The sequence below is a fragment of the Coregonus clupeaformis genome, chromosome 34 (assembly GCF_020615455.1).
Source record: "Coregonus clupeaformis isolate EN_2021a chromosome 34, ASM2061545v1, whole genome shotgun sequence".
In the NCBI taxonomy this organism is placed as follows: Eukaryota; Metazoa; Chordata; class Actinopteri; order Salmoniformes; family Salmonidae; genus Coregonus; species Coregonus clupeaformis.
Window position 1 is genome coordinate 18,530,647 of NC_059225.1, and position 19,445 is coordinate 18,550,091.

The 19,445-nt window shown below is 44.5% G+C and overlaps 2 protein-coding genes across 3 annotated transcripts in view; both read left to right on the forward strand.

Annotated features, from left to right (window-relative positions):
- The window catches only part of tpk1 (thiamin pyrophosphokinase 1), a 68,375-nt gene extending 55,017 nt beyond the window's left edge, over window positions 1-13,358 (forward strand). For both annotated transcript variants that reach the window (XM_041861646.2, XM_045210495.1), the window contains exon 9: window positions 12,523-13,358. In XM_041861646.2, coding sequence (XP_041717580.1) covers window positions 12,523-12,668 — 146 coding nt within the window. In that variant the 3' untranslated portion in view covers window positions 12,669-13,358. The remainder of the gene's footprint in view (window positions 1-12,522) is intronic.
- Window positions 379-7,542, forward strand: LOC121549770. The gene is made up of 2 exons (XM_041861648.2): window positions 379-661; window positions 5,988-7,542. Exon 2 carries the CDS (start codon window positions 6,231-6,233, stop codon window positions 6,879-6,881), a length of 651 nt encoding a protein of 216 aa, XP_041717582.2. The 5' UTR covers window positions 379-661; window positions 5,988-6,230; the 3' UTR covers window positions 6,882-7,542.
- Window positions 13,359-19,445: the final 6,087 nt, after the last annotated feature.

The window sequence follows — 19,445 nt, forward strand, 5'->3', positions numbered from 1 at the left end:
CTGTTACCTCAGCACCTGATTGATAATGAGGTGGGATTATGTGTGAGAGGCTCCTTCAGATTAACCAGTCATACTAAAATGTATAATTAATCACACATAATTAAAAAGGAGGCAGTGGAATATTTCCCCCGGGATCGGATGGATGAAGGTAGAAAATAAGAAATATACACTTTTACAAAGTGGACCCTCAGCTCTTGTGTGCGTTTGATCAAGTAACTTGGTTACAGTGTTTAAAGCAATCTGCAGTTGCTACATACCTTTTTTAATTAATGAAATGATTCTTGAAGAATATAACTCATACATGCCTCATGAGCTTAGTTCAACTGTCTTACCCCATCAGAACCCAAAATATAACCTTGTTTTACTCCAATGTTTGTAAACAAAAGTAAATGTAAACAAACACTATATAGCCTCAACTTGGTTAAAAATATATAATTGTTATATTGTTCTGGCCCCTGTTGTTGGTTCAAGTTCATTTTAAGGTCAATTTAATTGTTGTCCACTAGATGGCGCTGTTCACCGATAAGCTCTGTTTGCTTAAGTTTCTATATCCTGTAAAAGAAGAATCCTTGTTAGCATTGCAAATGGTGAAAGTCACTGTGGAGCTGCAGATATTATCAAACTCCATCCTTCTTGCAGTCAATTTGTAGAAGCATTCTCTGTAAGTAAAACAATAATAACATACTTACCTTTCAATTCATGATGATATTTTCTATGGGTGATTGTTTAAGTGCTAGATTTAAGCAGGGGCGCAACTTTCACTGAGGACGGGGGACATGCATTTTTGTCCACCCCCAGTTTTATCATTGGAATGTGATACAAAATGAGGCAACGGTGTGCTTTAGGACCATGTGGATGCCTCCGAGCGGTCGGGTAGGCTGTTTGGAGTGTTTATCCAACTGGATAATTTTTTTAAATAAAGAATATGTCCCCCCCACTTCTAAAACCAAAGTTGCACCCCTGTATTTAAGTATTTTCTTGATAGCTGCATGGTTGGAGATATCTGTTCTATGTAATTAATCTTGCCATGTTTGGGGAATAATTTTTTTTGCAATGTAACATACATGCTGTGCAATTAGTGAGAATTAAGCTTAGCATACTCTTACTTATGGTTGTTTTCTTTCTTTCAGTTTTACTCAATTTCTAATACTGTACCTACGAACTGGTGGTAATAAATCATTATTCAAAACTACAGTTGCTGGAAAGAGTTTATTTATCTGCTAAGCTTAAGAAGGGCTCTTTTGCGATGGCAGAATAGTAAGAAGACACTCAACGGTTTTTACAATCTCCAGAGGACAAGATATCCAGTCTGCTCTACTCCTTTTCACATGTCCAATGCAAGATGTCAGCTTCAGAGCATAAGAGCCTTGCAACCAGGTCAGAATGCTCACATTCAGTGTCATCAAGACACTCCAGCAAATCTGCAGCAAGCTTGGCTGCATTAGAGGCTCGCGCCAAGGCTGAAGCAGCACTAGCATAGAGGTGAAAGTGAAGAAGGCCCAGCTTAAAGTGGAGGAGACCAGCATGGAAGCCACATTAGAGACTCTTCAGCAGGAGAAATAGGCTGAGGCCGCCTTAGCTGAGGGTAATGTCTTTGAGACAGCAGTGGATGCAGCTGATATGGCATCGTTGTCTGGGGTTGACGACAACAAACAAGGCTCATCATACCATTCTCGCGAGAGGACTGAGAAGTATGTACAAGACCAGCAAGCCTTCGTGAACTACCATCAGCCATCGGCATACAAGGAAGTCTGACAGCCAGACGTCAAGGTTGAATCGCCTCCCCCAGTTGATTACTCACAGTCACACAACCCCTATCCCTCCCACAACAAGCTGGTCCAGAGCTCACGACCACTACTACATCCTCTCTCTCGCACCCCCATTCATACTGATAGCCAGCCACCTAGTGTTGAACGTCATGAGTCCAGTGGGACCCATTCTGATCTTGACAACGTTGCAGAGCTGGCGAAGTTCCTAGCACGCCGCAACCTCCTCACAGCTGGACTCATCAAGTTCAACGACAAGCCATAGAACTACTGGGCTTGGAAGTCAACTTTCTCCAATGCCGTTGTAGGCCTCGACCTAAAGCCCTGCTGTAGCCCTCAGTTTGGTTTGGCAACGGCTAGAGGAGTGCTATAGGTTTGCTGAAGCTATGGAGATAGCCCACTTCAACCAGCTTGAATGCTTCCCAAAGATCTCCAATAAAGACCAACAATGTCTGAGAGAGCTAGGTGACCTTCTCCTCGAGTTGGAGGCAGCCAAAGCTGAAGGTTACTTACCCGGCCTGTCCTACCTGGACACTGCAAGGGGCATCAGCCCTATTCTGGAGAAGCTCCCCTTCAGCCTGTAGGAGAAGTGGATATTACAGGGACCAAATACAAACAGGAGCATGGTGTCAGCTTCCCACCCTTCTTGTTCTTCTCCAGTTTAATCTGTGCGGAATAAAAAATGAGGAATGACCCAAGTTTCAACACTTCCACTTCCAGCATAGCGCCACCTAAAGGAGAGAAATTCTCAATGAGAATGGCGAGAGCCCCTATCACAATGCACAAGACAGAAGTGGACAATGACATCCAGAAAAATGTATCTAAGAAGAAGGATGACCCTAACAAACAATGCCCTATCCACAAAAAGCCACACCCCCTGCGAAAGTGTAGAGGCTTTAGGGAGAAGTCCCTAGAGGAGAGGAAAACCTTCCGTAGAGAGCACACCAGGCGAAGAACTGTAAAGCTGTTATCCATTGCTCTTGGTGCGAAAGCGACAAGCGTATTGCAGCTCTTCACGCCGGTCCTGCCCCTTGGTCTCAGAAAGATGCCTTCAGCTCCTCCACACAGATGAGTCTCCCTCCTCTCTAGTTACCACGTCCACCTTTCCCCACCCTGGGGAAATCTTTCTCCAAGATCTGTCTTGTTAATGCCAGAAGGTCATCCTGAGAAGATGAGAACATACGCCATTCTGGACGAACAAATTAACAAGTCTTTGCAAGGTCAGCCTTCTTCAAGATGTTCAACATGGTCAATGACACCTCACCCTACACCCTCAAGATGTGCTCAGGTATCTCGGAGACTGTAGGCCAGAGAGCAAGAGGCTTCATTGTGGAATCAGCTGATGAAAATACCTGTTTACCTCTTCCCACACTCATCGAGTGCAACGAGCTCCCAGACAATAGGGCAGAAATCCCTTCACCAGATGTTACAAGGTACCACCCTCACCTCAAGTTCTTAGCCACTAAGATACCCCTCTGAACCCTCAGGCCAATATCCTGCTACTTCTAGGGAGAGACATCATCCTGGTGCACAAGGTGCTGGAGTAGCGCAACGGGCCCCTGCACACTCCCTTCGCACAGCGCCTAGCCCTCGGCTGGGTGATAGTGGGAGATGTTTGTCTCTGAGGGGCACACAAGCGGACACCAGTTAACACCTTCAAGACAAACATTCTAGAGGAACAGGTTCCCCAACTTCATGTGTCCTTGTCTCAGCAGCTTCCAAGTTAAGGACAACTTCAGCCACACCCGCCAGCCTCAAAGTTACGGCACCCTGTCCCTGGAGCAGAGATGTACACTAGCTAACGCGGCAAGCCTCATCTGTCTTCTGCTGCACTAAGGATGACGACAAACCAGCTCCCTCAATGGAGGATCTCACCTTCCTGAAGACGATGGAGGAACAGTTCCATCAGGATGCTGCAAACAGCTGGGTTGCTCCACTCCCGTTCCGTAGCCCACGGCAACGCCTCCCCAATAACTGCAACCAGGTCAGCAATCGCCTCACTCACGCTCAAAAAACGTCCAGAGATGAAGGAACACACTTCATTGAGTTCATGTGCAAAATCTTTGAGAATGGGCACGCTGAAATCGCTGTACCCCTACAAACAGAAGAAGAGTGCTAGTATCTTCCTATCTTCGGGGTGTATCATCTACAAAAACCCGTACAGATAAGAGTGGTATTCGATTCCAGCGCCCAGCACCATGGCGTATCTCTGAATGACGTCCTTTTTACTGGTCCCAACATGAACAACAGCCTGCTCAGGGGACCGCTGTGGTTCAGAAAGGAACCAGTGGTTGTGACAGCAGACGTACAACAGATGTTCCATTGCTTCATGAAGACCATCGGAACTACCTGCGATTTCTCTGGTACCACAACAACGACCTGGATAATGAAGTTGTGGCGTACAGGATGCGGGTCCACGGTTTTAGTAATATCCGTCCCCAGCAGTGGCCGTGTATGGGCTCAGGAGAGCCGCCTTAGAGGGCGAGAGGGATTATGGAGCAGAGACAAGGCACTTCGTCGAGAGCAACTTTTACGTCGACAAAGGTCTCGTATCCTTCCCCACAGAGAAGGAAGCCATCTCTCTTCTCCAGAACAGTCAAGAGATGTTGGCCCTCTCCAACTTATGCCTGCACAAGATCTCCTCTAACAATGCAGAGGTCATGAGAGCCTTTTCTCCAGATGATCTTGTAAGGGGCTGAAGCACCTGGATCTGAGTGTCTCCCTCCCATGCAGAGAAGTCTCGGGGTGTGCTGGGACATCACAGAGGATGTCTTCACATTTCAGGTGTCTTCAGCGGAGAAACCATACACTAGACGTGGAGTCTTGTCGACTATCAACAGCCTGTTCGACTCGCTTGGATTTCCCGGCCCAGTAAGCATTCGAGGAAGGTCTCTACTTAGAGAGCTCTCCATGGAGGCTTGTGACTGGAATGCCCCTCTCCCAGAAGTGAAGTACAAGGAATGGAAGCAATGGAGAGACTCACTGAAGGCGCTTGAGCAGGTCAACATCTCTCGCACATACACCTCAACCTCTCTCACCGAAGCACACAAGAAAGAGATGTGCGTCTTCTATGATTAATCCACGAACGCCATCGCGGCAGTAGCTTACCTGAAGACAACTGATGCCAGTAGGAATATAGATATTGGCTTCATCTTTGGTAAAGCTAAGCTTTCTCCACCTTTTGAGATTACTGTTCCAAGACTCTAGCTGTGCGCTTCTGTTCTAGCTGTGGAAATAGCAGAAGCAATCATCGATGAGATTGACATCCAACTGGATTTTGTCACATTCTATTCTGATAGTAAAGTGGTCCTGGGTTACATTCACAACGACTCCAGGTGATTCTACATGTATGTGAATAACAGGGTGCAACGTATTAGGAGATGTACTTGCCCAGAGCAGTGGAAGCACGTCCCTACTGACTAGAACCCTGCTGATCATGCCTCGAGATCAGTCCCAGCAGGCAGCCTGACTCATCGCACATGGTTGACAGGACCATCTTTCTTGTTCAGGTCAGCAGAGACAGAAACCTTTCACACACCTTTCGACTTGGTTGACCCCGGATCTTACTACAAGATCCGCCACCAAGTTGCTTGTCACTCCACCAATGTCTCCAGCAACAAGTTAGACTCCAAGCACTTTGAGAGGTTCTCAAGCTGGCAAGCACTGACACATGCAACAACAAGGCTTGTGCATGTTGCTCACTCCTTCAAGGAAGGCAGCAGCTGAAAAGGATGGCACATTTGCAACAAACCCTGCTCAACCGAAGATCTGGATCAAGCCAAGACCCTCATAATCCGCAGTCTGCAACATGATGCCTTTCAAGAGGAATTGGAATGCATCAGAGAACGTAAAGCCATTCCTATGCAGAGCCCACTCTTCAGTCTGTGTCCCTACATCGACGATTCAGGCCTCCTGAGGATTGAAGGACGCCTGTCCCAAGCAAGCCTAGGTAAAGATGAAATCAACCCTCTTATCCTCCCTGGACGGAGCCACACCGCGACTCTACTCATCCGACACCACCACGAGCAGGTCCATCATCAAGGGCACCACTACACTGAGGGTGTTTTGAGAGCAGCTGGTCTGTGGCTCATCGGTGGAAAACGGTGTGTCAGCAGCATACTCCATCAATGTGTCATCTGCAGAAGGCTACGTGGGAGGATAGAGTCAGTAGATGTCTGTATATATCGCCTCAGCTTTGACCCTCCCTTCTCTTTTTTTCAGGTTAGATGTATTTGGACCATGGATGATGGTTACAGCACCAGGAGTGGGCTAGCAAGCAGTAAGCGCTGGGCTGTGCTGTTCACGTGTATGAGCACCAGGGCCATACACATTGAAGTCATTGAGTCAATGGATTCCTCAAGCTTCATAAATGCTCTGTGACGGTTCTTTTCCATCAGAGGACCAGCCAAACAAATCAGGTGTGACTGTGGCACAAACTTCCTCGAGGCCTCCAGAGAGTTGAAGATGGAGGCCGTTCAGAGCGAGAAGAAGGTCGAAGAGAGACAAAGGGTGTACTTGGGTCTTCAATCCACCACACTCGTCTCATATGGGAGGCAGCTAGGAGAGAATGATCGTGTCACGAGGCGCTTCCTGGATTCCATACTGCTGAAGGTGGGTCCATCCAAGATCACTATATTCATGGTGGAAGTCTCAGCCATCGTGAAGGCTCGTCCATTAGTTCCTGTGTCCACAGATCCAGACCTCCCCCTCATATTGATGACAGCAACACTCCTCTCCCAAAAGGTTGGTGTAGTCCCTCCTCCCCAAGGTGAATTCAACGAGAACAATCTCTTCAGCCGGCAGTGGAGGCAAGTTCAAAGCCTTCCCAACACCTTCTGGCACCGCTGGAAGAAAGAGTATCTTCCTATCCTGCAAAACAGTAGGAAGTGGCAGAAAGAGATGCCCAACCTTCGGGAGGGAGACATTGTGATGCTGAGAGACAGTCAAGTGAAAAAGAACGACTGGCCCATGGGCATCATCGTGAAGACCTTCCCTGGCAGCGATGGGAAAGTAAGAAAGGTTGAAGTAAAGACAACAAAAGATGGGTCATGCAAGACCTTTCTGCGTCCAGTTTCAGAGACTGTACTACTCCTCTCTCCAAAGACTAATAAGTAACTTAAGTTCTAGTGTTATTGGTGGCATCCTTACAGATACCAGGCGGGGAGTTTTCTGGCCCCTGTAGTTGGTTTGAGTAAATTTTAAGGTCAATTTCATTTTTTGTCCACTATATGGTGCTGCTCACTGATGAGGTCTGTTTGCCTAAGTTTCTATATCCTGTAAAAGAAGAATCCTTGTTAGCATTGCAAATGGTGAAAGTCACTCTGTGGAGCTGCAGATACTATCAAACTCCATCCTTCTTGCAATCAATTTGTAGAATAATTGTTTGTAAGTAAAACAATAATAACAATTCATGATGATATTTTGTATGGATGATCGTTTAAGTGATACATTTACGTATTTTCTTGGTGGTTGCATGGTTGGAGATATCTGTTCTGTTTAATTTATCTTGCCATGTTTGGGGAATAATTTTAGCATATGGCAGCATATTTCTGAGTTTATGATAATATTATAACATACGTAAAATAAATGCTGTGTTGTTAGTGAGAATTAAGCTTAGTATTCAGCATACTCTTACTCATGGTTGGTTTCTTTCTTCTATTTTAGTTGTACTCAGTTTCTAATGCTGTAACTACGAACTGGTGGTAATAAATACTTATTCAATTTGACAGTTGCTGGAAAGAGTTTATCTATCTGCTAAGCTTAAGAAGGGGACTCTTTTGCAAGGGCAGAATAGATATTGTGAATGATTAGTCCTTGCATCCATAGCTCTGTCTATGAAGTTGAGAGTGGTTACATTTCTCCAGCCCCATCCCTCAGCTTTTTTCCAAAACAAGGGGTGGTGAGAACTCTTTGTTATTGTTTCAACTGCTGATTGCTGCTTTAAGAGAAATTAGTTGACAGAGTGTGTGTGTGCTTGTGTGTTAGAAGTCCATATAAATTATTATCCCTTTTTAAAGAATTATTATAATGAATAAAATATGCTGTATTATAACGAGAGATCTGTGCAGTTAGCGGCTGTCTGGCCTAAAGGGACTTAGTGTCAGAGCTTTGGCTCTGTTTGAAGTCACATTAAAGAGTGAAAAACAGAGAGAACTGCACAACAGGGCATACCGATCTGTAGTGTAGCACTGTTTCAACTACTGTAGATCCATGTCACAATTCTAAGTTTACAGTACAAGTTAGTTCGTTGTAACCCTATTATCTATGTGAAACCTACTTATTGTGCATACTTTATTTTCTAAAGCAGAGCCCTAAGGGTATATCAGGTTGTTTTAGTTGAGTGTTCTGTTAGGCAGGGATATTGTTTTAATATTGATGTTGTTTGATAGTGTTGATGGTGGAGTTTAAGAGTCGGGGCTCAGCGGAGGAAGAGGGTAGGTGAGTAGATAAATAAATCATCTAAGAAAATGTAAATCATCAACATCTCCGATCTGTGTTTTGATCCACACACACACACACACACACACACAACAAGCATTTCAGAAGTGGTTGATATACGTGAACACACACAGGGGGAGGGAGAGAGAGGCAGTGTTCTCCTTAGCAGTAAGTCTAGTTGTGCCCATCCATTCTCCGATGCTGATGACGGCTGCAGAAAAGTTATCTTCTATCTTTCCTTGTGTCAGCCCTGCTATAAAACACATCCCTATTTCCATATGCTGTTCTATGGGCTATACAAACAGCCACTGGTTATGACCTGACTGTAACATTGGCCTCAATCCTTCATCTTTAATGCTCCTGCTTTGTGTGTGCCAGGCGGTGACTGTGATTTAAATAAAGTTATGGGGGATTCAAACATGGCAAGATCCCCAAAATGGCAGCTAGGCAGAAGCTTAGTAAGAGTAGCCTCTGACCCCCGTTAACTTTAATGGCTCTGTTGAGCTAAGCTACAACCCCTCTAAAAGATCACATCAAGTTAATGGAGGGCAATGTAGGAGGCCCAATTGAAAAGCTGTAGTTTTATAGAGATTTAATGTACAGTTTATTTATGTACAGTAGCATATGTGCCTCTGGCCTAAGGCAGAGCTATGTGATGTGTGTCATTGACAATTTCAGAGTTTGTTTTCTAGTATTCACATTTCACACACAGTCTTCCTTGTGTTGTAATTAATAATGACATCACACGGTGGATCTCTCTTCTCCTCAGTTGTGGAAAGAGGAAGACAGGAGCCGGAGAGAGAGAGAGAAAGTCATTAGTGTGTGCTATGCTAAGTAAGACATCAGTAGGAGCTAATGCAGGGTGCTAATGTGTTTGGAGGATTAGTTGAGTCTGTAAATGTTCTAACTGAAGTGTGTGTTTGAATTGGTTAGGCCTAATGCTTGTCGTTGGGGAGAGTTGAGTCAGAAGGAGATTATTTTGAACAAAAACCAAAAGGATTACTTTTGCTCTTATTTTTGCCCCTTTTTACTATGTTGTAATCAGTGATGGAACTTAAACATTTTGGGCACTGGCCAGCCTAGTAGACCACATTTTCTACAAGCCCGGTCTGAAAAGTACTTGCCGCAGGCTAGCTTAATTTCCATCCCTGGTTGTAATTATGTAACTTTAGGTTATGCACATACATACACCTAACTGTGTGTGTGACAGAGAGAGGTGTAAGCGTTAGTAACATCAGACAATAGTAATAATACAACAGTGTATATCTCCATACTGTCTAGACAGGAAGTGTCAGACCTGTTCAGAAAGGTGAAAACGTCATACTAACAGCTAGAGTCAAGCCACCTCTCTATCTCTCATTCTCTGACCTCTCCTTAGCTTTCTATGTTTGTCTGTTTCTCTGCCTCCTTGTTTTTAGTTTTTTATAGGTAAGAGAAATCAATCTGTTTTCATCTCATTTTTTTTTGCTTTCTTTCTTTCTCTCTCTCGCACACACACACACACACACACCTGATTAACTGTCACTCAGTGAACCAGTGTCCTCAAACAGTCTGTCTAGTCATTCAGTAAGACAAAATCAGACCATCTATCCTCTTAACTCTGAGCTTTGTGCCAAAACAACCATTTTAACCTTCTGTTTGTTCTTCTCTTGCGTACTATCTAACCTCCATATCCCTAAGGTATACAAATAACCTGTAGCAGTGTTGAAAGTCTATGAGTATGACTACAATGAAAAAGACAGACAGTATAATGAGTAACTACGATGTACTGTAACAGTCCACGTCTGGCGTGTTTCCAGCCAGCCAGATTTATGGGAATTAGACTAATTGATGGATCCTCATTAGATTTATTGACAGTCATCATCAAATTATCACATAACATTTTCAATGCCGGAATATCATCTCTTTTTTTCTTTCTTTCTCGCTAGCATGCACATTCACACACACACACACACACACACACACAGGTGGATGAATACATATCTTTCCGTTACCTATAGCTGCAGTATCCCTGTGACACCTCCTGTACTAATGCCTGTCTGGGTCTGGGTTTATTCTCTACAAAGAGAGAGGGAGGGAGAGGGAAAGATAGAATCTGTTTTTTTCGGTTTTCTCTTGGACTGATTCAGATGTTGCTGAGCTATCTGACTCTCACCTTGGCATAGTCTATTTCTCTCTCTCTCTCTCTCTCTCTCTCTCTCTCTCTCTCTCTCTCTCTCTCTCTCTCTCTCTCTCTCTCTCTCTCTCTCTCTCTCTCTCTCTCTCTCTCTCTCTCTCTCTCTCTCTCTCTCTCTCTCTCTCTCTCTCTCTCTCTCTCTCTCTCTCTCTCTCTCTCATCTCTCATCTCTGTCTTAAGGTCTAAAGAAAGAGCAAAGCTAGAGGGAGATGAAGTACCCTCTAAGTATTCTCCAGCCATGCTGTGTTCAGTTTTATTTTCTCCTTTTAGATCTGAGCTACAGAGAGTCATGCTGGGAGAGGAGGAAATGGACAGATACCTGATGTGAACCACACACATACACACAGGTTTAGGGGAAGGTTGGGGGGACACGTGTACAGCTATCTCAGCTGACCCTGTCTCAGTGCAGCATATGACCACACACACACACGCAGTTACCATCCTCAATTACCCACACAAACAGACTACGGAGCCTGAGGATAGCTTCATTAGTAATCCTCTCCTCAGCCCTGATAACGATCGATGGCGGCCGGTGTTGCGCTGGGGAACGGAATGAGCGTCGCATCTTCACTGATAACAATAAAGCTGTTTGCTGGCTGTAATTGCATTTCCAGCACTGAGACCAGAGAGGGTGACCGCTTTAAATACCCACATTTACACTACAAATTACTCTGGAGAGAGAGGTGGTGGGGGGGGGGGGGATTCCAAATAGTCTCTAGGGGAAGGGTGTTTCTTTCTCCTGTTTAACAATTGATCAGGCACAGAGCCGCAACCTAAACTAGCTTCATTAGCCCCATCCTATCTGCCAGGCAATGATAGGGCTGCCTATTAAATGTTTACGATGGGTTGTGTGTGTGTGTGTGCGTGCGTGCTAAGTGTGTGTGCGCCTGTGTGTGTTAATCAGAAAATTATGTGCATGTATCTGACAATCTCCCCCAACAATCCACTGTTCCCCTTTCCACAGTGCAGTGCTTCCCCTAGTGGCTTAATTAACTACTACAGTGTCTTCAGCATTGGTTCTGCAGAGAACGGGTTAGGATACGGTATGCCTCTGCCTCAATGTCCTCTATGGTCAATTACTTCCTTTCAGTCCCTATTCCTCTTATTGGTAGTCTAATATCATGGCTGCTCACAACACACTGAAGCAGAATGGCGTTTTGTCAGTCTTTTGAAGTGTATTCATCTGCCTGTGGACACTTTCTTTCTTCTCCTTCTGTTTGTTTAGTTCCGTCCAGGAAACTATTTTTAATACACATTCATAAACAAATGTATTATTCTACATATGTTTTGTTCTCCTGTCCCAATAGATGTTTCAAAAGCAGAGTTATTATGAGGTGTTGAGTTGATGCAGTGGAATAGAATGCTGTTTGATCCTGACTGTCAGTAGAATGGGGTTATAGAATAGAATAACTTTATTGTTCCAAAGGGAACACCAGGTGTGTTGTTAGTTATAAAATCACAATAGACAATGTTAAACAATGGCATAATTCAGACAGTCCATGTGAGATAAACACACAGAGCAGAACTTTCTGTCCGTTAAACCAACCAATTAATCAATCACTAATGTTATTTAGAACCCCATTTTACATCAACCCTTGAGGTTGAGTCTATATTAAATAGATCTAGTGTACTGTCTTCAGTAACCTCCAAGACAAATATCATCCCCTTAGATACAGTCCTCTCACTTTGTAATGAAAAGTCTCCACTTGTGTGTTGAAGAATATTATTTTATTAATACCAATGGACACATGAAAAGAGAACCTGAAAACCCTCAATTTATTGCAGCTCTTCGGTGTAAGTCTCTCCTGTCCTGTCTTGAGCAAAAGGTTGGCTTTGAGGGGATTTGTCGACCCACCAGTTCCCAGTTTCCTTATGCTCAGTGGTCAAGCATAATGCTAGTCCTTGTGTGAACTCTCTGGCCCAAGATTACCTTCCCAGCACTGCTTCCCAGGTCCCAGATGAGTGCTTACACAGAATAGGGTGGTCTCTGACTGGACCACACTGGGGGTTACACAGTGTATTAGTAAATGGTGGTGTGGTTGGAATGAACCTGCATTACCCCACAAGTGTTTTCCACTCCATTGCTTGCTGAGTCGGTTCTGTAGGCTGAGGAGCATGTCTAACTGACTGTGTGTGTTATAGACAACCAGGTACTGCAGTTCGGGAGGCTGGTGAGCACGTCCAACACCTACGAGCCTGTCGCCCAGGGAGACCAGAGGAAGCCTGTAACCGTGACAACGGACCAGCCACTGCTCTGGAGCATGGGCATCTGCAGGGACAGGAAATGACATCATCGACCAGGGATCTCCACCTCCTACCAGAACAGACCAATGGGGTCATCTAAATGGGCTAATGGCTTCCACTCCTCAACTGAAAATTCACGCTTCTGCCTAGTTGAAATACTGAAAAAATTACTATTTCCTTCCTTGGTGAAGAAATCTCTGTACGGTCACAAGAGGAAGCCACTTTAGAATATTGAGGTTCACTTCAACGCTAGCCTGGGAAACTCCGTCCTGATTCCAAACTGGAGACTTGCTCCCTTCCCCTTGAAGACTAACCATTGCAGATCTGAGGTTGGGGTCAAATCCATACTTCTCAAGGGTGGATTGTAGGGCGCAAGTCTACGGTTTGGAACCCAGCCCCAATGTGCCTTCACCGTAGTCTCTTAACGAACATAGATACACATTATATACAAGTCATAAACATTCAATGAACATATGTCATACGCAGCTTTTCTTTGATTTATTAACACAGCCAAATACAAACATTGCAAACAATGTAAAGAATCGCATCCCTTTACTCCCCTCCCACCACCACTATCCCACATTGCCCCACTGCCTCAGGTCTCTGGCTATTGTAGTTCTGTAGTTGTAGTTCTGTAACATCTCCAGAGGTTCAACCGCAACTGAGAGAGAGAAGAGAATTCACATAAACAGGGCCACTGTCACGACTTCCGCCGAGGCTGCCTCTCCTCCTTGTTCGGGCAGGTTTCGGCGTTCGTCGTCACCGGCTTACTAGCCACTGCCGCTCCATATATCATCATTCCATTTGTCTTGTCAATTACACACACCTGGTTCTTATCCCCTCATTAGTCTGTGTATAAGTGTTCCCTCTGCCCCCTTGTCCTTGTGGGTGATTGTTTTATGTGAAGATGAGTGTAGCTCGGTTGAGCTACCCGTACTTTGTATTGCCGGGGTTATTTCTCCCCGTGTGCCTGTATTGTGTTCCAGTGCGCCTGTATTACGCCCTGTGCTGTTGACGCTATCCAGCGTAACTGTGTACTACTTTGGTGATTTACCCTCCTGCGCCTGACTCCTTCAAATCACACTCTCACAGCCACACAGAGGCTAATTCAGTTTCTTACCTTTACCCAAAAGTAGACAATCAACCACTCCTCTTAACTGTAGTGGCAGAAATGCTGTATGCCTTATGATTTAAAATAGAACATGTTTCATGCATTCCATTAAATCAAATAGTGCTTCAAAACATAGCTTGATATTATTGCATCTATGCACATAACTTTAACTACATGCATCTATGCACATATCTTTAACAAATTAATCACATATTTGGATCTTGTAGACTGGTAACACTAGTGCACTTTAGAAGAACACTGTAGTCAAATCACCCATCTCTACGCTAACCTACAAAGCCAAATGGACTGAACTTGAATGATGTTTTCTACCAATAATGTGCACAATAAAGTACTGACTGACTACTGTCCAACTGACTCCTGGTGTGTCTGTCCTGCAGTCTCTTGTCCTATGTTGAAGGTGTGGTCCTACTTACACAATGTTGTTGTTGATGAGGATGTGGGTGAGCTTGACAAACTACCCGATGAAGCCCATAATGGCAAACCCAATCGCTGTCGCCATGGCAATCTTCTGGAATTCTAGAACAGAGATCAAAAGAGATGGTACAATTAGAATCTATCTTGTCACAGAATCTTGACATTTTACAGACACATAATTCCAGAGAACTCCACAAGAACCTTCTTGATCCATGTGGTTCCAAATCAACTTTTCTTTCTGAGAAAGATGAACTCTTGTCAGCAAGGCAATGATGATTGTTTTACAGGAGTTTTATTGAATCCGTGTTGATGTTTTCGATGGTGGCCTGGTTTGGCAATCTTAATGTTTGCAACAAAAACAGGCTAGTTTGTAGTAAAGGTGGCCAGCAAGGTCATCGTGGTGCAACAGACACAGCTCTTAGAAACATTTAGGAAGCAAGTGATGAGGAGAGCTAACAGTATCCTAGACTGTCCTAATCACCCAGTCATTGACGATTTTGAGCTCATCGCCTCAGGTCATCGTTTTAAACTTCCCAAACTCAAGAGCAATACATCCAAAAACTCATCCCACAGGCCATAAACTTTCTAAATCTGCACATGAAATGAAATAATGCATATTTATTGATGCACTTTTGCACAATGACTGCTCCTTTTATTGATCGTAGACTGTAACCAATCTCATTATGTTTATCTGTTGTATGGTTGTAACTGTTTTAGTGTTGTTTTTATTGTTGAACAACACATTTCCCAATTGGGACGATAAAGACATTTGATTGATTGATTGAAGGGGTTTAAAATAGAAACATGACTGCTCCATTCACTTGATGTTATGCTAAAAGAGCTTGATACATTTTTATTATGATCTTGATTAAGCAGACCCCTTCCCTTTTTCCACATTTTGTTACGTTACAGCCTTATTCTAAAATGGATAAAATATTTATTTCCCCTCATCAATCTACACACAATACCCCATAATGACAAAGCGAAAAAGATTTGTAATGTTTTTTGCAAATGTATAAAAAACAAAAAACAGATTATTTACATACATTCAGACCCTTTGCTATGAGACTCGAAATTGAGCTCAGGTGCATTCTGTTTCCATTGATCATCCTTGAGATGTTTCTACAACTTGATTGGAGTCCACCTGTGGTACATTCAATTGATTGGACATGATATGGAAAGGCACACACCTGTCTATATAAGGTCCCACAGTTGACAGTGCATGTCAGATCAAAAACCAAGCCATGAGGTCGAAGGAATTGGCCGTAGAGCTCTGAGACAGGATTGTGTTGAGGCACAGATCTGGGGAAGGGTACCAAAATATTTCTGCAGCATTGAAGGCCCCCAAGAACACAGTGGCTTCCATCATTCTTCAATGGAAGAAGTTTGGAACCACCAAGACTCTTCCTAGAGCTGGCCGCCCGGCCAACCTGAGCAATCGGGGGAGAAGGGCCTTGGTCAGGGAGGTGACCAAGAAGCCGATGGTCACTCTGACAGAGCTCTAGAGTTTGTCTGTGGAGATGGGAGAACCTTCCAGAAGGACAACCATCTCTGCAGCACTCCACCAATCAGGCCTTTATGGTAGAGTGGCCAGACGGAAGCCACTCCTCAGTAAAAGGCAAATGACAGCCCGCTTGGAGTTTGCCAAAAGGCACCGAAAGGACTCTCAGACCATGAGAAACAAGATTCTCTGGTCTGATGAAACCAAGATTGAACTCTTTGGCCTGAATGCCAAGCGTCACGTCTGGAGGAAACCTGTCATCATCCCTACGGTGAAGCATGGTGGTGGCAGCATCATGCTAAGGGGATGTTTTTCAGCGGCAGGGACTGGGAGACTAGTCAGGATCGAGGGAAAGATAAACGGAGCAAAGTACAGATCCTTGATGAAAACCTGCTTCAGAGCACTTAGGACCTCAGACTGGGGCGAAGGTTCACCTTCCAACAGGACAACGACCCTAAGCACACAAGCCAAGACAATGCAGGAGTGGTTTCGGGACAAGTCTCTGAAGTGGCCCAGCCAGAGCCTGGACTTGAACCCGATCTAACATCTCTGGAGAGACCTGACAGAGCTTGAGAGGATCTGCAGAGAATGGGAGAAACTACCAAAATACAGGTGTACCAAGCTTATAGCGTCATACCCAAAAAGACTCGAGGCTGTAATGGTTGCCAAAGGTGCTTCAACAAAGTACTGAGTAAAGGGTCTGAATACTTATGTTAATGTGATTTCAGTTTTTTAGTTTTAATACATTTGCACACATTTCTAAAAACCAGTTTTTGCTTTATCATTATGGGGTATTGTGTGTAGATTGATGAGGGGAAAAAAACGATTTCATCCATTTTAGACTGTCTGTAAAGTAACAACATTTGTAAAAAAGTGAAGGGGTCTAAATATTTTTCAGAAAGCACTGTATACGCTACACTACCAAAAGTATGTGGACACCTGCTCATCGAACATCTCATTCCAAAATCATGGGCATTAAATATGGAGTTGCTCTCCCTTTTGCTGCTATAACAGCCTCAACTCTTCTGGGAAGGCTTTCCACTAGATGTTGGAACATTGCTGAGGGGATTTGCTTCCATTCAGCCACAAGAGCATCAGTGAGGTCGGGCACTGATGTTGGGTGATTAGGCTTGGCTCGCAGTCGGCATTCCAATTCATTCCAAAGGTGTTCAATGGGGTTGAGGTCAGGGCTCTGTTCAGGCCAGTAAAGTTCTTCCACAACGATCCCAAGAAACGATTTCTGTATGGACCTCGCTTTGTGTACGGGGGCATTGTCTTGCTGAAACAGAAAAGGGCCTTCCCCAAACTGTTGCCACAAAGTTGGAAGCACAGAATCTTCTAGAATGTCATTGTATGCTGTAGCGTTAAGATTTCCCTTCACTGGAACTAAGGGGCCTAGCCCGAACCATTAAAAACAGTCCCAGACCATTATTCCTCCTCTACCAAACTTTACAGTTAGCACTATGTATTCGGGCAGGTAGCATTCTCCTGCCATCCACCAAACCCAGATTCGTCCGTCAGACTGCCAGATGTTGAAGTGTGATTCATCACTCCAGAGAACGCATTTCCACTGCTCCAGAGTCTAATGGCGGCGAGCTTTACACCACTCCAGCCGACACTTGGCATTCTGCATGGTAATATTAGGCTTTTGTGCGGCTGCTCGGCCATGGAAACTAATTTCATGAAGCTCCCGACGAACAGTTATTGTGCTGACGTTGCTTCCAGAGGCAGTTTGCAACTCGGTAGTGAGTGTTGCAACCGAGGACAGATGATTTTTACTCGCTTCAGCACTCGCCGGTCCTGTTCTGTGAGCTTGTGTGGCCTACCACTTCGCGGCTGAGCCATTGTTGCTCTTAGACGTTTCCACTTCACAATAACAGCAATTAAAGTTGACTGGGGCAGCTCTAGCAGGGCAAATTTAACAAACTGACTTGTTGGAAAGGTGGCATCCTATGACAGTGTCAGGTTGAAAGTCACTGAGCTCTTCAGTAAGGCCATTCTACTGCCAATATTTGTCTATGGAGATTGCATGGCGGTGTGCTCAATTTTATACACCTGTCAGCAACGGGTGTGGCTGAAATAGCCGAATCCACTAATTTGAAGGGGTGTCCACATACTTTTGTATATATGGTGTAAATATACTAAGCAAAAATATAAACGCAACATGTAAAGTGTTGGTCCCATGTTTCATGAGCTGAAATAAAATATCCCAGAAATTTTCCATATGCACAAAAAGCGTATTTCTCTCACATTTTGTGCACAAATTTGTTTACATCCCTCTTAGTGAGAATTTCTCCTTTGCCAAGATAATCCATCCACCTGACAGGTGTGGCATATCAAGAAGATGATTAAACAGCTGAACCTTGTGCTGGGGACAATAAAAGGCCACTCTAAAATGTGCAGTTTTGTCACACAACAATGCCACAGATGTCTGAAGTTTTGAGGGAGCGTTCAATTGGCATGCTGACTGCAGGAATGTCCACCAGAGCTGTTGCCAGAAAATGTCATGTTAATTTCTCTACCATATGCCACCTCCAATGTCGTTTTAGAGAATTTGGCAGTACGTCCAACCGGCCTCACAACCGCAGACCAGGACCTCCACATCCGGCTTCTTCACCTGCAGGATCGTCTGAGACCAGCCACCCGGACAGCTGATGAAACTGTGGGTTTGCACAAACTGTCAGAAACCGTCTCAGGGAAGCTCATCTGCGTGCTCGTCGTCCTCACCAGGTTCTTGACCTGACTGCAGTTCGGCGTCGTAACTGACTTCAGTGGGCAAATGCTCACCTTCAATGGCTACTGGCATGCTGGAGAAGTGTGCTCTTCACGGATTAATCCCGGTTTCAACTGTACTGGGCAGATGGCAGACAGCGTGTATGGTGTCGTGTTTGCGAGTGGTTTGCTGATGCCAGCGTTGTGAACAAAGTGCCCCATGGTGGCGGTGGGGTTATGGTATGGGCAGGCATAAGCTATGGACAACTAAACCAATCACATTTTATTGGGTATCTGTGACCAACAGATGCATACAGTGGGGAAAATAAGTATTTAGTCAGCCACCAATTGTGCAAGTTCTCCCACTTAAAAAGATGAGAGAGGCCTGTAATTTTCATCATAGGTACACGTCAACTATGACAGACAAATTGAGGAAAAAAAATCCAGAAAATCACATTGTAGGATTTTTAATGAATTTATTTTCAAATTATGGTGGAAAATAAGTATTTGGTCACCTACAAACAAGCAAGATTTCTGGCTCTCACAGACCTGTAACTTCTTCTTTAAGAGGCTCCTCTGTCCTCCACTCGTTACCTGTATTAATGGCACCTGTTTCAACTTGTTATCAGTATAAAAGACACCTGTCCACAACCTCAAACAGTCACACTCCAAACTCCACTATGGCCAAGACCAAAGAGCTGTCAACGGACACCAGAAACAAAATTGTAGACCTGCACCAGGCTGGGAAGACTGAATCTGCAATAGGTAAGCAGCTTGGTTTGAAGAAATCAACTGTGGGAGCAATTATTAGGAAATGGAAGACATACAAGACCACTGATAATCTCCCTCGATCTGGGGCTCCACGCAAGATCTCACCCCGTGGGGTCAAAATGATCACAAGAACGGTGAGCAAAAATCCCAGAACCACACGGGGGACCTAGTGAATGACCTGCAGAGAGCTGGGACCAAAATAACAAAGCCTACCATCAGTAACACACTACGCCGCCAGGGACTCAAATCCTGCAGTGCAAGACGTGTCCCCCCTGCTTAAGCCAGTACATG